General features: G+C 42.4%; 1 protein-coding gene across 2 annotated transcripts in view; it reads right to left on the bottom strand.

The window, feature by feature from the left end:
- Positions 1-17174, bottom strand: part of LOC111528414 (ubiquitin-conjugating enzyme E2 D2) — a 64697-nt gene that overhangs the window by 8383 nt on the left and 39140 nt on the right. For both annotated transcript variants that reach the window (XM_023195156.3, XM_023195148.2), the window contains 3 exons: positions 4770-4801; positions 4614-4691; positions 4422-4527 (listed from right to left, as the gene is read on the bottom strand). In XM_023195156.3, the coding sequence (XP_023050924.1) occupies positions 4422-4527; positions 4614-4691; positions 4770-4801 (216 nt within the window). The remainder of the gene's footprint in view (positions 1-4421; positions 4528-4613; positions 4692-4769; positions 4802-17174) is intronic.

Here is a 17174-nt window from a genome sequence, read left to right as displayed (position 1 = left end):
TTTTTTTTTTTTTTTTTTTAAATATATATATAAGGCCGGGCGCGGTGGCTCAAGCCTGTAATCTCAGCACTTTGGGAGGCCGAGACGGGTGGATCACGAGGTCAGGAGATCGAGACCATCCTGGCTAACACGGTGAAACCCCGTCTCTACTAAAAATACAAAAAACTAGCCGGGCGAGGTGGCGGGCGCCTGTAGTCCCAGCTACTCTGGAGGCTGAGGCAGGAGAATGGCGTAAACCCGGGAGGCGGAGCTTGCAGTGAGCTGAGATCCGGCCACTGCATTCCAGTCCGGGCGACAGAGGGAGACTCTGTCTCAAAAAAAAAATAATAAAATATAATAAATAAATAAATATATATATATATATTTAGGTCCCCGTATTGGATCTTCAAAGTAGAGGGAATACGGGGTCAAAATTTCTATCCTTGAAGACAGACTATATGTTAAAGGAATAATATACAGGATTAAGGTGTTTCATAGAACTACTTGCCCATACATTCAATTTACAAAAAGGGAATCATTAAAACCTTAAACCTGAGACAGTTAATACAATCAAATTCAACAAAATGGCACTGCAATTATTTTAAAGGATAGCTATCCAGATAGAACCTAACAAATCAAACTTGTAACAGTCCTTATCATTTACAATAGCTGAAAAAAAATCAATGCTAGGCAAGAGAAGGGGAAGAACAAAAAGAGATATGGCAATAATTTCAGCTATCTTGCGCCTCCAACACCCCACCCCACCAAAACACACCTCTCACATAATTCCACTTATCTTGGTCCCATTACTAGATTTACATCTCTATTGCTATTTGGTGAAGGAAGTGCAACCAATGGGACCTTCACCAGGCCAGGCACAGGTCCATAAACACTTTCTCAAGTAGCTCTTGAATTGTAAGAGGGCCCACCAAAAGAAAAGGGGACTCTTCTCTTTAAAAAACTACTTCATTACAACTTTTAAAAAAATACGGTTCTCTGGCATCCTGTTTTTATTTCTGCCTAGGACTCTAAAAATTTTAAATTAATGCCTCAGAGTTTTGTTTGCTTTAAAAAATTAATTTGTGGCCAGGAGTGGTGGCTCACACCTGTAATCCCAGCCCTTTGGGAGGCCAAGACAGGTGGATCACCTGAGGTCAGGAGTTCAAGACCAGCCTGACCAACATGGAGAAACCCCGTCTCTCCTAAAAATACAAAATTAGCCAGGTGTGGTAGCGCATGCCCTGTAATCCCAGCTGCTCAGAAGGCTGAGGCAGGAGAATGGCTTGAATCTGGGAGGTAGAGGCTGCAGTGAGCCCAGATTGTGCCACTGCACTCCAGCCTGGATAACAAGAGTGAAACTCCTTCTCAAAAAAAAAAAAAAATTTAAGATTGAGTCTTGACATCCAAGTTATAACATGACAAATACTCAACACCTTTGACAACTGTGCCTTTATCCCAGTTTCTGGAGTACTTACAAGGAACCAGTTAACTGTCCGTTTTTGCTTCTTTAATCTTCGTAACAACAATGAAATATTGTTCCTTTTCTACTGATGACAAAATTTAGGAATACAGGGGCCAATGTATCTCAAGTCTCATTTAATAAGAGGTGGATCTGAGATCTGAACACAGGCAATTGGATCTAGAATCTATGTGCTTTACCATGAAACTACGTTGCTTCCTGTCTAAATACATGCGTTAAACAAATGCTAAATTTGTTTAAACTACAGGCACCTACCACCACGCCCGGCTAATTTTTTGTATTTTTAGTAGAGACGGGGTTTCACCATGTTAGCCAGGATGGTCTTGATCTCCTAACCTCGTGATCCACCCACTTCGGCTTCCCAAAGTGCTGGCATTACAGGCGTGAGCCACCGCACCCGGCCTCACTTAACATACTTTTACATGTAACTCTTGTTACAGTGTATATGCCTTTTTTCTTTTTTCTGCTTTTCTCAAACACAGTATTTTCCTATTTTCGCAATATTTGTAAAGTTCAATACTTTTTTTTTGGCGATAGAATCTCCCTGTGTCACCCAGGCTAGAGTGCAGTGGTACCATCTTGGCTCACTGCAACCTCCGTCTCCTGGGTTCGAGTGATTCTCCTGCCTCAGCCTCCTGAGTAGTTGGGCACACGCCATCACTCACACCCAGGAGTGTACAGGCACGTGTCATCATACCTGGCTAATTTTTGTATTTTTAGTAAAGATGGGGTTTTGCCATGTTGGCCAAGCTGGTCTCAAACTCCTGGTCTCAAGTGATCTGCCCACTTCAGCCTCACAAACTGCTGGGATTACAGGCATGAACCACTGTGCCTGGCCAGGGTCAATACTCTCTTAAATGCATGTGCTAGAACCCATTTATTTTTTCCTCTTATGTAAGTAACCTCTAATTTTCAGAACTAAATCACACTGTCAGAAATGTACTTGCATACAAAGTTTTTTCAGCATTTGGGATTGTTTTCTTAGTATAAATAAATGAAACTAGAATTATTGGGTAAATGGGCATGGATGATTAAGTATCTTAACACATAGGGGCAGACTGGGCTCTACAAACCTGTACCTCTACTTGAAGTATAGAGTGTTCATTTCAGTATACCTCATTAGCATTTTCTCTCCTTTTAAAAATATCTTTGTTAATTAAAAAGGTAAAAAAGGGGCCGGGCGCGGTGGCTCAACCCTATAATCCCAGCACTTTGGGAGGCAGAAACGGGTGGATCACGAGGTCAGGAGATCGAGACCATCCTGGTTAACATGGTGAAACCCCGTCTCTACTAAAAAATACAAAAAACTAGCCGGGCGAGATGGCGGGCTCCTGTAGTCCCAGCTACTCGGGAGGCTGAGGCAGGAGAATGGCGTGAACCCAGGAGGCGGAGGTTGCAGTGAGCTGAGATCCGGCCACTGCACTCCAGCCTGGGCCACAGAGCGACACTCCGTCTCAAAAAAAAAAAAAAAAAAAAAAGGTAAAAAATGGGAATGTAACATTCATTTATTTATTCTTTGGTTCCCCTGTGTCCACTCATCTATTAGGATCTGAATTTTTTTCTGATTTTTGTACTTCATATTTTAAACATATTAATAATCCATTACCATATTTGATTTTTCTCTTAAACAACTGATTTCATTTTCACAAAAGTACATCCAGTAAGCTCTTTTATCACCTCTCAGAGTAGAGTGGTGAGATCTGATAAAGATTCTTTTTTTTTTTTTGAGACAGAGTCTTGCTGTGTCCCCCAGGCTGGCCAGGCTGGAGTGCAGTGGCGTGATCTCAGCTCACTGCAACCTCCGCCTCCCGGGTTCAAGCGATTCTCCTGCCTCAGCCTAAAATACAAAAATTAGCCGGGCGTGGTGACGGATGCCTGTAATCCCAGCTACTAGGGAGGCTGAGGCAGGAGAATCACTTAAACCCAGGAGGCGGAGGTTGCAATGAGCCAAGATTGTGCCACTGCAGTCCAGCCTGGGCGACAAAGTGAGACTCCATCTCACAAAAAAAAAAAAAAAAAAGAAACAAACAAACAAACAAACAAAATATATATATATAGAGAGAGAGAGAGAAAATTTTAATCCAACTGTGATTTCATCTCGGAATAATGAGAGAGAGACAGTATTTTAATCCAATTGTGATTTCATCTGGCAATAATGTTCAAGGGTTGTACAATTTCAAATCAACACATAAGACAACTACATCACTCAGTTCATTGATATAGAAACCTAAAGACAAGAGCTGGTAAAATATTTACCAATATTTCGTTCTTCAAGAACCTAATGTCTATGTTTATACCATAAGCATTTGTTTAAAGGGCTGATCTATTTCCTGTTCTGGAATAGTATCTATCTTTTCCATTCATGAATCTCAAGGTTGGAAGAGATGTTAATTGTGTTTATGCTCTAAAAAAACATTCATACCAGTGTCCATCTTTTTTTTTTTTTGTGAGACGGCATCTCGCTCTGTTGCCCAGGCTGGAGTGCAGTGGCATGATCTCTGCTCACTGCAAGCTCCGCCTCCTGGGTTCACACCATTCTCCTGCCTCAGCCTCCTGAGTAGCTGGGACTACAGGCGCCCACCACCATGCCCAGCTAATTCTTTTGTATTTTTAGTAAAGACAGGGTTTCACCGTGTTAGCCAGGATGGTCTCGATCTCCTGACCTTGTGATCCGCCCACCTCAGCCTCCCAAAGTGCTGGGATTACAGGCAAGAGCCACTGCGCCCGGCCCAGTGTCCATCTTCTAACCTATGCTTGAGTAGCACAACTGACAGAGTAGTCACTACACCAAGGAACACTTTTGCTTGAAAAATCCAACTCGTTTTCAGTTCTCAAGGTCCACTTCAGACTAAGAAGAATTACTATCTCTTCTTAAAAGAAAAATAATCTTTTCAAAAATAAGTAACTCTAAAAAGACAAAAGACACGGTTGCGTTATCTTGATATCAAATACCCATTGTTACCTTTTGAAATAGTTAGTGCTGGAGACCACTGTGATCGTAGAATATCAAGACAAATGCTGCCATTACTGTTAATATTTGGATGATAAATTCTTGTCGTAAATGCCACCTAAAGAAAGAAAGGAAACTTTCTGTAAACTAGTTTATTAGTATTATAGAAAGCACATTAAAAACTGCCACATTCCAATTAATTACCTTAGGTGGTTTGAAGGGGTAATCTGTTGGGAAATGAATTGTCAAGAAAAATACTCCACCCTGATAGGGACTGTCATTCTGTTGATAAAAGAAAAGTGGGATTAAAATGAGTAAATTACATAAACTGTTTATTCTGAAATTAAACTGAATACTTACTGGCCCCATTATTGTAGCTTGCCAATGGAACACTGAAAAATAACAAGAAAAAAGTCACCATGTAACAATATCTACATTGCATCTGTGCCATAGTAACATATCATTCCCCTTCTAATCCAAATTCATTTATAAATAATATGATGAGTATGAGCAAGATGAGGAACATAAAATAACAGTCTAAAGAAACAAGAAAAATGACTAGAATGGCCTAGAACACTGATAAGGTGCTCAATGAAAAATATTCAGAGCCAGGTGTGGTGGCTCACACCTGTAATCCCAACACTTTGAGAGGCTGAGGTGAGAGGACTGCTTGAGCCTGAGAAGTGGAGGCTGCAATAAGCCATGACTGCGCCACTGCGAGACTCTCTCAAAAACAAAACAAAAAAAAACAAAGTATTTGGGCTAAAACTTCTTGAAACTTCATGTTAGAGAAACAAACTTCTTGACAAGGCTCATAGTTCTACTTTTAAACAGCTATTTCTTTACCTCACAGGGTAAATCATTTCTTCAAAACAATTACATATAATATCTTTTTTTTTTTTTTTTTTTTTTTTGAGACAGAGTCTCACTCTATCGCCCAGGCTGGAGTGCAGTGGCACCAATTTCGGCTCATTGCAACCTCCGCCTCCCGGGTTCAAGCAATTCTCCTGCCTCAGCCTCCCAAGTAGCTGGGACTACAGACAAGTGCCACCACACCTGGCTAATTTTTGTATTTTTAGTAGAAACAAGGTTTTGCCACATTTGGCCAGGTCTCAAACTCCTGACCTCAGATGATCCACCCACCTCGGCCTCCCAAAGCTGGGATTATAGGCATGACTTCTTTTATAATGCTGGTATACGGGGGACGAAACAGTAAAGTCAAGGTAGATAATACTCAAATTAAGAAAGACTGGTTTTAACAATAAGAACAAATTTCTAAAAACTCTTGTGTAGGTCTGTACATTACTGGTCCTCATTAAAGAAAGAAAAACATCATCTCTTCTAACGTAGAGGATAAGTTAAAGAGGAAAAAAAGAGAAAAAAAGGAGTGAAATTTAAAAAGAAAATATTAGCTAAAAGCCCAAGGTTGATTACAAGCTCTAGGGATACTTCCAATAAGTTACAAACTTGTTCAATAAATAAATATCTTCCAAATGCAGAAAATGGTGCTTGTTCCACGTTCTCATGTTACTAAGTGCAGTATGAGAGATCAAAAGCCAGAGATTTTATTTATAAGCAAGCTACTACTTAGCACACTTAACATTCATACTATGATCTGAGCAACCTAAGGGAAGTTGTCACTGGGGTTATATTTGAACAACCCAAACGAGATAACTCTTGTCACAAGGTAGAAGAAACATGAAGACTAAGAAGCCATATAAAAATCCACCAGAATGTCAGTCCAAATCCTAAATTTAGTTCCTTCCAACCTCCTTAATATGAAACTAATCCCTATGGTTGGTTTGTTGCTTACTGGGACTTGAACCTAAAAATAGCAGCTCATTGATTAGGAGTTAAAGGTAAAGGACAGGAATTGCTGAGGCTCCCTTCCTTAGATTAGCCCTCACTAGTACTTAGAAACACTTATATTACTCTCTGCCGACCATTTAATGGACTGTGTAAGCCAAGGACAAAGCCATTCTGGGCCACTAAAACTGGACCTAGTATCTTCAAGGGAAGTCCTATAAAAAGCCCCTCATATGCTGTTTAAAGACACAAAAGCAGGCACCTGTAATCCCAGCTACTCAGGAGGCTGAGTTGGGAGGAAGATTTGAGCCCAGGAGTTCAAGCCCAGACCAGGCAACATAGCAAGAGCCTGTTTCCGAAAAAATAAAAACAAGACTACAACACACACACACACATGCTCACACGCATGCATGCACACATACACATGAATCTCACTCTATTTTAATCACAAATATACTTACAATTTGAGTAAATAAAACATTGATAACTAGAATTAACCCCCAATAACAAGGCTAAAAACACTATTAGACAAAAGAATGACCAACTGGCCAAGGGACCTGTTCTTCTACTTAATTCTTTTATGTTATTTAAACTTGTGGTTATAATGGAAGAGTATTAATTGTACCTGCATTCCCATGCAAAGCTGTAAGAGTTGGGTAAGATAGTAAGAAAGCACTGCTTTTAAGTGTTCTCAGGCACTGCCTGCCACAGTGGCGCCCTCATCTCTAATGTCTGCGCTACCTCTAGCTTGCTGAGAATGCGGATAAGCAAGGAGGTATCTAGATCATGACTAGTAGAAGGTAGATTATCAGCAAATTGGCCCAGTGGTAAAGCACCCAGGAAGCAACTGGCTACAGAAGTTACTCACAAGAGTGTACCCTTTACTGGAAGGGTAAAGAAACCTCACTGTTACAGGTCTGTTACTGTGGTACTCTGTGAAAATAGATCTCATCAGAAGTCCACTGAACTTCTGATTAGCAAACTTCCTTTCCAGCATCTGACAGAAGAAGTTGCTGAGGACTTCAAAACAAATCTACACTCCCAGCTTTTGGTCCTCTGCAGGAGGCAAGTGAGGCCTATCTGATGGGCCATTAAGAAGACACCAACTTATGTGCTACTCATGCCAAATATGTAACAAGTATGCCAAAAGACATCCAGCTAGCATGCCAATTACATGGAGACTGTGCTTAAGATTGGGAAACATTTCATTCTCAAAAAAAAAAAATTATTTTTTTTCTTTCTGTTATTGGTAGTTCTCTGTTAGATGTATTTTCCCCCCATGGGGTCAAAAGGTAACTATGTATATGACTGCAAGTGGAAAAATAGGGGACAGAAATCAGGTATTGGCAGTTTTTCCATTTTAACTTGTGTGTGAATTTCTAATATAAAATTGAGGATGTAAAGCATTAATTCAAGTCAAACTATTTCGGTAAACAAGTTTCAGCAGTTCACCTTTATAACAATTATAAACAGACCTGTAAATTTTTTCTGGACAATGCTAGCATTTGGATTTTATTTTTGTCACTAGTTATATCATTAGTTTAATATAAAAGAGAGACATGGAAATTATTTACATGATGAAAGATTTCAGAACTTCAGTGGAATGGGCAGTTTCACACTGATGTCATTTCAATAGTGATTTATTTCAGTCTACACACTTTCCAAGAATGTGGCCATCTCTTTTTTTTTTGAGACGGAGTCTTGCTCTGTCGCCCGGGCTGGAGTGCTGTGGCCGGATCTCAGCTCACTGCAAGCTCCGCCTCCCGGGTTTACGCCATTCTCCTGCCTCAGCCTCCCGAGTAGCTGGGACTACAGGCGCCCGCCACCTCGCCCGGCTAGTTTTTTGTATTTTTTAGTAGAGACGGGGTTTCACCGTGTTAGCCAGGATGGTCTCGATCTCCTGACCTCGTGATCCGCCCGTCTCGGCCTCCCAAAGTGCTGGGATTACAGGCTTGAGCCACCGCGCCCGGCCAAGAAGGAAGGCAATGTGGCCATCTCTTAAAGAAATAAAACTTGTCTCTGGGTGCGGTGGCTCACACACCCAGATCGTGAGCTGAGATCGTGCCACTGCACTCCAGCCTGGGCAACAGTGCGAGACTCCATCTTAAAAAAAAAAAAAGAAAAGAAAAGAAAAGAAAGCACTTTATAAAAAAGAAAGAAAGCACTTAATAAAGTATTATTTTATTTTATTTTTGTTTAAAATACAGATGGGTGGCCGGGTGCGATGGCTCACGCCTATAATCCCAGCACTTTGGGAGGCTGAGGCAGGTGGATCTCCTGATGTTAGGAATTCGAGACCAGACTGACTAACATGGAGAAACCCCGTCTCTACTAAAAATACAAAATTAGCCAAAAATGGTGGCGCATTGCCTGTAATCCCAGCTACTTTGGAGGCTGAGGAAGAAGAGTCGGTTGAACCTTGGAGACCGAGGTTGCGGTGAGCCAAGATTGCGCCACTGCACTCCAGCCTGGGCAACAAGAGTGAAACTCCATCTCATTAAAAAAAAAAAAAGAAAGGCCGGGCGCGGTGGCTCAAGCCTGTAATCCCAGCACTTTGGGAGGCCGAGACGGGCGGATCACGAGGTCAGGAGATCGAGACCATCCTGGCTAACACAGTGAAACCCCGTCTCTACTAAAAAATACAAAAAACCAGCCGGGCGAGGTGGCGGGCGCCTATAGTCCCAGCTACTCGGGAGGCTGAGGCAGGAGAATGGCGTAAACCCGGGAGGCGGAGGTTGCAGTGAGCTGAGATCCGGCCACTGCACTCCAGCCTGGGCGACAGACCGAGACTCCGTCTCAAAAAAAAAAAAAAAAGAGAGAGAGAGATGAGGTCTCACTATGTTGTCCAGGATGGTCTTGAACTCTTGGGCTCAAGCAATTCACCCACCTCAGCCTCCCAAAGTGCTAAGATTATAGGTGTGAGTGACCATACCCAGCCAAAATATAAAAATATTGAGACAATTTAAAAAATTAAATTTTCCATTAACCATTTAAGTACTAATTCTTTCCTCCTAGTCTTTTCAAGACCAATCTTCTTCTTTTCTTGCTAATACTACTACCAGACTTAAAAAATTATTAGAAAAATTTAAATCAGAATTTTTTTTTTTTTTTTTGAGATGGAGTCTTGCTCTGTCGCCTGGACTGGGGTACAGTGGCTCAATCTTGGCTCACTGCAACCTCCACCTCCCAGGTTCAAGCAATTCTCCTGCCTCAGCCCCCTGAGTAGCTGGGATTACAGGTGCGTGCCGCGACATCTGACTAATTTTGCTGTATTTTTAGTAGAGACGGGGTTTCACCACATTGGTCAGGCTGGTCTCGAACTCCTGACCTCAGGTGATCCACCCGCCTTGGCCTCCCAAAGTGCTGGGATTATAGTCATAAGCCACCAGGCCCAGCCTTAAATCAGAAATTTTTAGCTAAATATTTCCTTTTTTGTGTTTCCCTGTTCTTCCTACTAACACAAACAAAGCACAAATAGGCTGTGGGATCAAAATCTACTAACAATCAGACAACGTAGAATCCCCAACAGGGTTGAAGCAGAAATGCCAACAAGCTGCTCATGTTTACAATTATGGAAAGAATACCACCCTTCTTCTTTTTTTTTTTTTAAATGGAGAAGGGGTCTTGCCATGTTGCCCAGGCTGGTCTCAAACTCCTGGGCTCGAGCGATCTGCCTGCCTTGGCCTCTCAAACTGCTGGGAATATAGGCATGAGCCATCAGCAGTGCCCAGCCAGAATACCCAGAATACCCTTCTTTTTTTGAGACAGAGTCTCGCTCTGTCAAGGCTGGAGTGCAGTGGCAAGATCTGGGCTCACTGTAATCTCTGCCTCCCAGGTTCAAGTAATTCTCCTGCCTTAGCTTCCCAAATAGCTGGGATTACAGGTGTGCACCACCTCGCCCAGCTAATTTCTTGTATTTTTAATAGAGATGGGGTTTCATCACGTTGCCCAGACTGGTCTCAAACTCCTAAGCTCAGGCAATCCACCCACCTTGGCCTCCCAAAGTGCCAGGATTACAGGCATGAGGTACCACGCCCGGCCAGAATACCCTTCTTGATAGAAGATGGCAAAAAAAAACACATATTTTCAACTAATATTGCAGTCTTTCATACCCACACTACAAAAAGTTAAAGATACTCTAGCATACTGTATATTTTTATATATGTATATATACACATACATATATATGCATATATATATATATATATATATATATATATGTATTTTTTAAGAGACAGAGTCTCACTCTATTGCCCAGACTGGAGTGCAGTGGCACAAACTTGGCTCACAGCAGCCTCAAACTCCTGGGCTCAAGCAATCCTCCCACCACAGCCAACTGAGCAGCTGGGACTACAGGCGAGTGTCACCATGTCCTGCTAATTTTTTAAATTTTTATTTTCATAGAGATCAGGTCTTGCTATGTTTCCCAAGCTGGTCTCAAACTCCTGGCCTCAAGCGATCCTTCTGCATTGGCCTACCAAAGTGCTGGGATTACAGGTATGAACCATTGTACCAGGCAGAAGATTCTTACATTATTGTAAACTTTTAACTCAACATCATAGGTGACCTCATCTGTAATCCATATCTATTTAGTTTAGTAGATCATATCTGTTTAACATTCCAACAGGACTAAACATATATAATCCATTGGCATTAAACTCTGAATAAAAACCTATTCACATTCTAATAACACTATGTTAATTTGTCTTCACTGTGATTAAGGTCAAATTCCATCATCAAGAAAATGAGCAAAAACACATATACAGGACTAAGTCTTTAAAACAGGTGAAGGAAAAGGAAGAAAAAAATTACTAACGTAGCAACCAAGACAAATAATCTTTATGCCTCTCATAAAATGATCTAGAATCTACAGTACCAATAAAAAGGCAGAGAAAGAGAAACTAAAACCCATTCAGATGAATTGAATTAATGAAAGCATTTAAAGACCTACCATTTAAATCTTAAGAATGTTGTCACATTGGTTGAATATAAAGATACCTACTAAAACCACTGATTTAGGTTACTCTCTGGAAGCCTTTCTAGACTCCCTAGCTCTTACAGGTAGAAGTATAAATCAGAGAAGGTAGTGAGAGAATACCAAACCTGCCTCACATTACACTGTTTTTAGAAATAGCTCAAGTAGGCTAGGTGCGGTGGCTCATGCCTGTTCCAGCACTTTGGGAGGCCGAGGCAGGCGAATCACGAGGTCAGGAGTTCGAGATCAGCCTGGCCAACATGGTGAAACCCCATCTCTACTAAAAATACAAAAAATTAGCTAGGCGTGGTGGCAGGTGCCTGTAATCCCAGCTACTTGGGAGGCTGAGGCAGGAGAATTGCTTGAACCCGGGAGGCACAGGTTGCAGTGAGCCGAGACCATGCCACTATACTCCAAGTGGGCAAAAATGTGAGACTCAGGCCAAAAAAAAAAAAAAAAAAAAACAAAAGGAGAAATAGCTCAAGAATTACTAGAGGTTCAAGTAAAAAGGACCCCAAAAACAGTTACTGAATGAAATACTGGCCCATAAGTATAAAATATTGCTACATTTTACATAAACATCTATTTCAAAAATCTTTCATTTAATGATCCATCTTAGGATTGATCAAAATTGACCAAAATAAAAAGTTTTGATAGTAAAAAACAAAAATAAGTTCCCAGCACTATGCTGGTTTAATACTATCAAACCAAATTATGCAAACTGAAATTTACACAATCTGTTTTATGAGAGTTTAAATGTGAAGTTCACAGATGAATGATTACTCCTTAATATTCTGAATGAAGCCTTGAGGTTAAAAGGGACAGGCTGGGCACAGTGGCTCACGCCTATAATCCTAGCACTTTGGGAGACCGAGGTGGGTGGATCACCTGAGGTCAGGTGTTCAAGGCCAGCCTGGCCAACATGGTGAAACTCTGTCTCTACTAAAAAATACAAAAAATTAGTCAGGTGTGGTGGTGTATGCCTGTAATCCCTGCTATTTGGGAGATGGAGATAGGAGAATTGCTTGAACCCGGGACGCAGAGGTCGCAGTGAGCCGAGATCGCGCCACTGCACGATCTGTTGCACACCTGGGCAACACAGAGAGACTCCGTCTCAAACAAACAAACAAACAAAAAAGCAGGGGACAGTGAGAATATTTGGTAGTATGAGACTGAATCTCCAGAGACCTACACTTGAATGCACAGATCTCAAGACAGTCACATTTACCAAGTGTTCAAAACAAAAGAAAATTGGGTGCAGTGGCTTGCAGCTATAATCACAGGGCTTTGGGAGGCAGAAGCAGGAGGATCACTTGAGCCCAGGATTTCAAGACCAGCATAGAAAACATGGTGAGACCCTATTGCTATATATATATATATATATATTTTTTTTTTTTTAATTAGCCAGGGGTGTAAGGGCATATACCCATAGTCCCAGCTACTCAGGAGGCTGAGGTGAGAGGATCCCTTGAGCCCAGGAGTTTGAGGCTTCAGTGAGCTGCAATTGCGCCACTACACTCCAGCCTGGGCAACAGAGTCATCCCCTGCCTTGAAAGACCAGAGGAGACTCTGTCTCAAAAAAAAAAAAGGGGGCTGGGTGTGGTGGCTCATGTCTGTATGCCTATAATGCCAGCACAGGGGGAGGGGGAAAGGCGGGGAGGGAAGAGAAGATAGAAGGAAACAGACACATGGCCATTCAATCTTCAGCTTACTTTTTTTTTTTTGAGATGGAGTCTTGCTCTGTCGCCCAGGCTGGAGTGCAGTGGCATGATCTCGGCTCACTGCAAGCTCCACCTCCTGGGTTCACGCCATTCTCCTGCCTCAGCCGCCTGAGTAGCTGAGACTACAGGCGCGTGCCACCAGGCCCGGCTAATTTTTTGTATTTTTAGTAGAGACGGGGTTTCACCATGTTAGGCAGGAGAGGTTAGGCATCTCCTGACCTCATGATCCGCCCACCTCTGCCTCCCAAAGTGCTGAGATTACAGGTGTGAGCCACAGGGCCCGGCTGCTTACTTCTTTCAGGAAGTACATTTCTTCCTGCTTACCAGATCTTTGCAGGAAAGTGAAAAAAAAATTTACTGGTACATTAAAATCTGGATGTTTTAAAATAAAGCACAGATCTCTACTTTATTTTTATACAAAATATCAACATTAAAATCTGGATGTTTTAAAATAAAGCACAAGTCTCGACTTCATTTTTACACTAAATATCAATAACATGTGGTAATGAGGGATTTGGGTACCAGGATAGTCAAAAGGAGCTCAAAAGTTTCAAAAGGCCAACAGTTTCTGTCTTCCTTCTTCTAAGATTAAATTCTGACTCCTTATAACAAAAATAAGATGACAAAAGGACATTCAGCTATCCAATTATACTTTATGTACTCTTATGTGAGGTTCATCAGAAAGATCTGATCAATACTTGTTTTTTTGTAGAGACTGGGTCTCGATCTGTCATCCAAGCTAGAGTATAGTGGCCCAATCATAGCTCACTGCAGCCTCAAACTTCTGGGCTCAAGTGTTCCTCCTACCTCAGCCTCATGAGGAGATGGGACTACAGGCATGAGCCACCACTTCAAGCTAACTTTTAGTTTTAAAGATGGGGTCTTGCTTTATTGCCCAGACTGGTGAAAAACTGCTGGCCTCAAGTGATCCTCCAGTCTCAGTCTACCTAGTAGCTGGGATTACAGGCATGAGCCACTGTGCCTGGCTCTTCTTCACTATAGTTTTGATTTGCATTTCCCTAATGACAAATGATGTTGAGCATCTTTTCATGTGCTTACTGGCCATGTTCTCTGGAGAAATGTCTATTCGGATCCTTTGACTACTTTTTAATTGGGCTATTTATTTTTATACTGAGTTATAAGAGTTTTTAAACAGCTGGGTGTGATGGCTCACGCCCGTAATCCCAGCGCTTTGGGAGGTGGAGGTGGGCGGATCACCTGAGGTCAGGAGTTCAAGACCAGCCTGGCTAACATGGTGAAACCCCATCTCTACTAAAAATATGAAAATTAGCTTAGGCCGGGCACGGTGGCTCAAGCCTGTAATCCCAGCACTTTGGGAGACCAAGAAGGGCGGATTACGAGGTCAGGAGATCGAGACCATCCTGGCTAACACGGTGAAACCCCGTCTCTACTAAAAAATACAAAAAGCTAGCCGGGCGAGGTGGCGGACGCCTGTAGTCCCAGCTACTCGGGAGGCTGAGGCAGGAGAATGGCGTAAACCCAGGAGGCGGAGCTTGCAGTGAGCTGAGATCCAGCCATTGCACTAAAAAAGAAAATTAGCTGGGTGGCCGGGCACGCACCTGTAATCCCAGCTACTCGGGAGGCTGAGGCAGAACTGCTTGAACCCACGAGGCAGAGGTTATAGTGAGCCAAGATCGCACCACTGCACTCCAGCCTGGGTGACAAAAGCGAGATTCCATCTCAAAAAAAAAAAAAAAAGTTTTAAAAATCTACTGGATAAGGCCAGGCGTGGTGGCTCAAGCCTGTAATCCCAGCACTTTGGGAGGCCGAGATGGGCGGATCACGAGGTCAGGAGATGGAGACCATCCTGGCTAACATGGTGAAACCCCGTCTCTACTAAAAAATACAAAAAACTAGCCGGGCGAGGTGGCGGGCGCCTGTAGTCCCAGCTACTCCGGAGGCTGAGGCAGGAGAATGGCGTAAACCCAGGCGGTGGAGCTTGCAGTGAGTTGAGATCCGGCCACTGCACTCCAGCCTGGGCCACAGAGCGAGACTCTGTTTCAAAAAAAAAAAAAACAAAAATCTACTGGATATATATCCTTTATCAGATATACGACTTGCAACAATTTCTTCCATTCTATGTGTTTTATCACTTTCGTGATGGCATCATTTGCAGCCTGTATATCTTTAATTTTGATGAAGTCTAATAATACCTATTTTTTTCTCTTACTGATTAGCTTTGGGAGAGTGCTTGTTTTTTTGAGACGGAGTTTCAGTCTTGTTGCCCAGGCTGGAGTGCAATGGCGCGATCTCGGCTCACTGCAGCCTCTGCCTCCCGGGTTCAAGCAAGATTCTCCTGCCTCAGCCTCCTGAATAGATGGGATTACAGGCTCCCACCACCACACCTGGCTAATTTTTTGTATTTTTAGTAAACGGAGTTTCAGCAGAGTTCAAGGCCAGGCTGGTCTTGATTGAATTCCTGGCCTCAGGTAATCCGCCTGCCTCGGCCTCCCACAGTGCTGGCATTACAGGCATACAGACGTGAGCCACCACATCCAGCTTTTTTTTTTTTTTTGGAGACAGAGTCTCACTCTGTTACCCAGGCTGGAGTGCAGTGGCATGATCTCGGCTCACTACAACCTCCACCTCCTGGTTCCAGCGATTCTCCTGCCTCAGCCTCCTGAGTAGCTGGGATTACAGGCAGGTGGCACCATGCCCCACTAATTTTTGTATTTTTGGTAGAGACAGGGTTTCACCATGTTGGTCAGGCTGGTCTTGAACTCCTGGCCTCCCAAAGTGCTAGGATTACAGACATGAGCCATTGCACTTGACTGTGGGAGTTTTATTTAACTCTCCAAAGGGAACAATTTTTCAATCTGAGAAAGAAATGTATAGTGCTAACTATGGCAGAAGCGAAGCAAAGCAAAGACAAATTACTTCAGCATGCTAAAGAAAACTTCCAAAATGAAATCAAGTCCCCGACTCCAATCACTTTTAATTAAAGATTTTCAGCCATTCTTAATTTGGAGGAATTTACCTAAAACAAAAGCACTTTTCCAACTGAATAGAAAGAGTACGCTGATGGATGTGGCCGTTATGATACAGTGGAAGGACAAACTAGAATGAGAAAACCTGAGAATGAGTCCACACGGAGAATCTCCATGAGTTTCTCATGGGACTCTTTTCTAAAACAATTTAAAATTTCTACTCCAATCACCTAAATGAGTTGTTGTAACGCTTAAATGAGACAACAGTGTGTAAGAGCACTTACTAAATCATTTTGTATGGTTTAGGTACTTAGTCTGCCGCTTGGTACCAAATACTATAGTTACTCACGCTAGGTAAGTCAGAATACAATAATGTAAATGAGTTTTTTCATGACATGTACTTGGACTCATAATTTGTAATATTTATCTATTTTATCTGTAAAGTAATCCTTGTAAAAGGGCCTTGCTTTGATTCTTCAGGATTTAGTAGACCAGACACATTCTTTTTTTCTTTTTGTTTTTGTTGTTGTTTTTGTTTTGAGACAGTCTCGCTCCTGTTGCCCAGACTGGAGTACAGTGGTGCAATCTTGGCTTACTACAGCCTCAACTTCCTGGACTCAAGCGATCCTCCCACCTCAAACTCCTCCTGAGTAGCTGGGGCTACAGGCATGCACCACCAGGCCAGGCTAATTTTTGTATTTTTTTGTAGAGACAGGGTTTCACCATGTTGCCCAGGCTGGTCTCGCACTCCTGGGCTCAAGTGATCTGTCTGCCTCAGCCTCCCAAAGCACTGAGATTACAGGTGTGAGCCACTGTGCCGGACCCAGACACAACATTTCTAAGAAAAATCAAGAAAAAACAATTAGAGGCCGGGTGCAGTACCTCATGCCTGTAATTCCAGAACTTTGGGAGGCCAAGGCAGGTGGATTACCTGAGGTCAGGAATTCAAGACCAGCCTGGTCAACATTGCAAAACCCCGTCTCTACTAAACATACAAAAATTAGCCAGGTGTGGTGGCAGGTGCCTGTAAATCCCAGCTACCTGGAAAGCTGAGGCACGAGAATTGCTTTAACACGGGAGGCAGAGGTTGCAGTGAGTCAAGGTCACGCCACTGCACTCCAGCATGGGCAAGAGAGTGAGACTCCGTCTTAAAAAACAAAACAAACAAACAAAAATATTAAACATAAGCTAATTTAACCCTGTACTCATTTTGACCTTAACCTACATATTTACACAAGTATTTGTAAGTATACGTACTTAAAATACTTGTTAAATGTTACAAATTTTTTTGGAGATTAAGTCTCGCTCTGTCACC

This window comes from Piliocolobus tephrosceles, chromosome 4, assembly GCF_002776525.5.
Source record: "Piliocolobus tephrosceles isolate RC106 chromosome 4, ASM277652v3, whole genome shotgun sequence".
Lineage (NCBI taxonomy): Eukaryota > Metazoa > Chordata > Mammalia > Primates > Cercopithecidae > Piliocolobus > Piliocolobus tephrosceles.
The sequence above is the reverse complement of the archived record's forward strand: the minus strand, read 5'-3'. Positions and strand labels throughout refer to the sequence as shown.